Below are 4,462 nucleotides of genomic sequence, written 5' to 3'. Positions count from 1 at the left end.
TCCACGTTGCTTGAAGTCCAGTGTAAAGTTTCCACAGTCAGTGATGGTTTGGGGTGCCATGTCATCTGCTGGTGTTGGTCCACTGTGTTTTCTGAGGTCCAAGGTCAACGCAGCCATCTACCAGGAAGTTTTAGAGCACTTCATGCTTCCTGCTGCTGACCAACTTTATGGAGATGCAGATTTCATTTTCCAACAGGACTTGGCACCTGCACACAGTGCCAAAGCTACCAGTACCTGGTTTAAGGACCGTGGTATCCCTGTTCTTAATTGGCCAGCAAAATCACCTGACCTTAACCCCATAGAAAATCTATGGGGTATTGTGAAGAGGAAGATGCGATACGCCAGACCCAACAATGCAGAAGAGCTGAAGTAAATGCTCCGTACTTGTATAGCGCCTTTCTAGTCTTTTCGACCACTCAAAGCACTTTTACACTACATCTGCATTCACCAGTCACACACATTCATACACTGAGCCTGAGTGCTCAAACGGAAACTAACATTCACACTCACTCATACACTGGCGGAATAGCCGCCAGGGGCAATTCGGGGTTCAGTATCTTGCCCAAGGACACTTCGACACGCAACCAGGGGGAGCCAGGGATTGAACCGCTGACCTTCGGCCAACCCGCTCTACCTCCTGAGCCACAGCCGCCCCATCTGAAGGCCACTATCAGAGCAACCTGGGCTCTCCTGAGAAGGGCCACAGACTGATCGACTCCATGCCACGCCGCATTGCTGCAGTAATTCAGGCAAAAGGAGCCCCAACTAAGTATTGAGTGCTGTACATGCTCATACTTTTCATGTTCATACTTTTCAGTTGGCCAACATTTCTAAAAATTCTTTTTTTGTATTGGTCTTAAGTAATATTCTAATTTTCGGAGATACTGAATTTGGGATTTTCATTAGTTGTCAGTTTTAATCATCACAATTAAATGAAATAAACATTTGAAATATATCAGTCTGTGTGTAATGAATGAATATAATATCCAAGTTTCACTTTTTGAATGGAATTACCAAAATAAATCAACTTTTTGGTGATATTCTAATTATATGACCAGCACCTGTATATCGGAGCAGTGGGCCTTTGGTCCTCTCACGTCCACATCTTCAAGTGTCAGATTCTCCCAGCTGACATGATGCACTGAAGCAATTTTAATTAAAATTCTTTGAATATCACCGTTCAGAGATGCAGGTCTTAAATTTGTTTGGATGGATGGAGAATAAAACTTGTTGGATAATATTCGATTACACTGGGTGTATATTCGTATGTTGACAGGGAGAAAGATGTGGATGAGGGAGTTCCCAGTGAGACAGAAGAGGACAGGCGGCTGCAGGAGAACAGAGCAAAGGAGATACGAGGTGACCACCCACGTCTACTGTTATATTGTATTCTGTTCTATTCACCAAACTACGTCCTTGCATTGGTGTCATTTATTCATTTGTGTTTTATTCCAGAGATTCTACGAAGGAAAGATGAGCAGATCATCTCATTATTGGAGGAGAAGGTCCACATCTTCAGAGAGCTGGGCGACTGTAATATCGCCCCTGATGATATAAACCCACCAGTCAAGGAACGGATGTTATTCAGGGCCACGCCTGATGATGTCACAAAGGGGGAGCCAATCATAAAGGATGCCCTGAAGGAATGTGAGCAGGGTTCTGAGATTAAATCATAGTGTCTGTCCCATAGATATCAGATAAAACAGTTGAGTATTGTGAATAATATTTTCCATCTCTCTCCAGTGGAGACCCTGCAGGCTTTAGTCAGTAGTGGTGTTGGTGGAGCAGAATGCAGTCTTGCAGTTGGCCTGACAGGAGGCAGTGTGGGACCGGTCTCTTTGCCCAGGAGAGCTGAGACGTTCGGAGGCTTCGACAGTCATCAGATGAACAGTAGCAAGAGTAAGACACATGCACATGCTTTTTAAACACGTTTAAAAACCTAAGACCTTGTCTGTTGTTCAGTTTTGAGTAATGAAACTTTTTCCAGTTTCCTTTGAGGACTGATTTTCTTTATCTTTGGCAAAACCTGACTCACTTCTAAACTCCTTCATTCCTTCCCATTCCTCTTTTCTTCTCTGTCTTCAGATGGAGAGAAGGAAGAGGGGGATGACTCACTGGACCTCCGCAGGACTGAGTCAGACAGCATATTGAAGAAGGTGTGTGTGTGTGTGTGTTGTCTATATATGTGTCTCCATCCATTAATTAGGGCCCAAGCACAAAACGTGTGAGGTCCCTATTGAAACTGTAGGGATTTTATTAGGGCCCAAGCATGAACCGTGCGTACTCGCAACTCGAAACCCACCAAACTTTGCACAAAATTCAGGAGTGGCGAAAAATTTAGCATTTTATGGGTTTCGCGCATGGGTGTGGCAAAATGGCTCGCTAGTGCCCCCTACAGAGCAGCCCCTGGACTAAGTTTAACCTATGAGTACGAAATTTCTGTGGTAGGTGTATCATGTCCAGATGCACAAAAAAGCCTCTTGGAGCCATTGCCTAAACCTAACAGGAAGTCAGCTATTTTGGATTTAATGGTAATTTTTGGTGATTTAAACACTTTTTACTTTAACAAACTCCTCCTAGGGATTTAGTCCGATCGACTTCAAATATTCGCTGTGCAGTCTAAACCCATTGACGATTAAAAGTTGTACAAACGGTGAGTTTTCGTGGAACGGCATGGCCGTGGTGTGGTGTCCAAAATCGATGATTGGTCAAAAAACAAGAAGTTGATGTAATCTAATCAAATCCAAATTTGGAATGTACTATAAGAGTCCTGCCCTGAACACATCCACATGCCAACATTCACCCATAGTCATAACGCCACCTGCTGGCAACAGGAAGCTCCCCACGGCGCGTTTTACCTACATTTATGAAATTTTTGTGGCACATGGATCATGTACAGATGTACAGAAAAGCCTCTTGGAGCGATGCCCTAAACCCAACAGGAAGTTGGCCATTTTGAATTTTATGGTCATTTTTTGATTTACTACACACTTTAACGAACTTCTCCTAGAGAATTAGTCCGACCGACTTCAGATTTTCCCTATATCTAAAGCCATTGATGATTAAAAGTTTGTACAAACTGTGAGTTTTCGTGGAACGGTGTGCCCGTGACATGGCGTCCAAAATCGATGATTTGCCATGAAAGAAGTTGTAACTTCAGTGTACATGCTCGCATCTGCACCAAACTTTACATGGTTGATAACAGTCCCACCCCAAACACATCTACATGTTCAGTTAAAGTCGTAGTGCGAAGTGCTATGTACCGCCACAAACAGGACACAGGAAGACTGAAGCCCCTGGCAAATTCACAGCCACACTGTCAGAGCTCACACCTCAACGCGCTACACGGGCGAGGGCTCGCCCAATTTTTCTTTCTTTTTTCTTTCTTTTTTCTGCAAAGTCACCTCAGTTTTGTGGGCCTAAACATACTCAAAAACTTTGCACATATATCAGGCGGGGCAAAAAATTTCATGTTTTATGGGTTTCGCAAATGGGCATGGCAAAATGACTCGCTAGCGCCCCCTACAGAGCAGCCCCCCAGACAATGTTTCACCTGTCTGTCTGGTCCAGACTAAAATATTTCAGTTCAATTCAATTTATTCGATCAGGGCTGTGTTATCCAAGCTTGTTTCATAGCAATGCATCAAGTAACAGACACTATTAATATATTAATATTATACTAATTATATAATTTTACTATTGATTATTATTTCATATATTAGTATACTTTATTGCTTACCACTAGTATAGTATTAACTAGACAATGCAATTTTCTATGTTATACAGGCTCTGTATGACATAGAGAGCAAAAAGTAGTGCTTTGGCCAAGTTTAACATCTGACATTGTAGATCATTATAGATAAGACAGAAAATATAAGCATAATTAAAGCTGCAAGCAGCGTTGGGTGGGCCCTCGCACTTGTAGCGCGTCCGGGTGTGAGCCGGCGGAGTTGCACATTCTGGAGCTCTGCCGGTGCGGCTGTGAATTTGCTACCCGCATGAAGGTGCTATATGTCACTTCCTGTGTCCCCTATGTGGAGCTACATAGCACTTGCTGCTATGAATATAAATCGGTATTGGCGTGTAGATGTCTGCGGGGTGGGACAGTTATCAAGCACGTAAAGTTTGTTTCAGATGTGAGCATGTACACTGAAGTTACAACAACTTCCTGTGTCGTGGCGAAGACTTGATCTTTGACGCCACGCCACGGATACGGCCATTGACGAAAACTCGCAAATAGCACAACTTTTCATCTTCAATGCCTTTAGAAGGCACAGCAGAAATTTGAGGTCGGTCGGACTAAATCCCTAGGAGGAGTTCGTTAAAGTACGAAGTGTGTAAATCATCCAAAATTTGACGTAAAATTCAAAATGGCCGACTTCCTGTTGGGTTTAGGCTATGGCTCCAAGAGACTTTTTTGTGCGTCTGGACAAGATACATGTCCCCAGAAAATTTCGTACAT

General features: G+C 43.3%; 1 protein-coding gene across 1 annotated transcript in view; it reads left to right on the top strand.

Annotated features, from left to right (window-relative positions):
- Nucleotides 1–1,276: 1,276 nt before the first annotated feature.
- Nucleotides 1,277–4,462, top strand: part of LOC123961151 (A-kinase anchor protein 13-like) — a gene marked incomplete at its 5' end in the record, with an annotated part of 21,479 nt that continues 18,293 nt past the window's right edge. Inside the window, 4 exon segments of the mRNA XM_046036283.1 lie at nucleotides 1,277–1,359; nucleotides 1,456–1,647; nucleotides 1,744–1,899; nucleotides 2,086–2,156. Of these exon segments, the coding sequence (XP_045892239.1) occupies nucleotides 1,277–1,359; nucleotides 1,456–1,647; nucleotides 1,744–1,899; nucleotides 2,086–2,156 (502 nt within the window).

This window comes from Micropterus dolomieu, linkage group LG22 (assembly GCF_021292245.1).
Source record: "Micropterus dolomieu isolate WLL.071019.BEF.003 ecotype Adirondacks linkage group LG22, ASM2129224v1, whole genome shotgun sequence".
NCBI lineage: Eukaryota > Metazoa > Chordata > Actinopteri > Centrarchiformes > Centrarchidae > Micropterus > Micropterus dolomieu.
The sequence above is the reverse complement of the archived record's forward strand: the minus strand, read 5'-3'. Positions and strand labels throughout refer to the sequence as shown.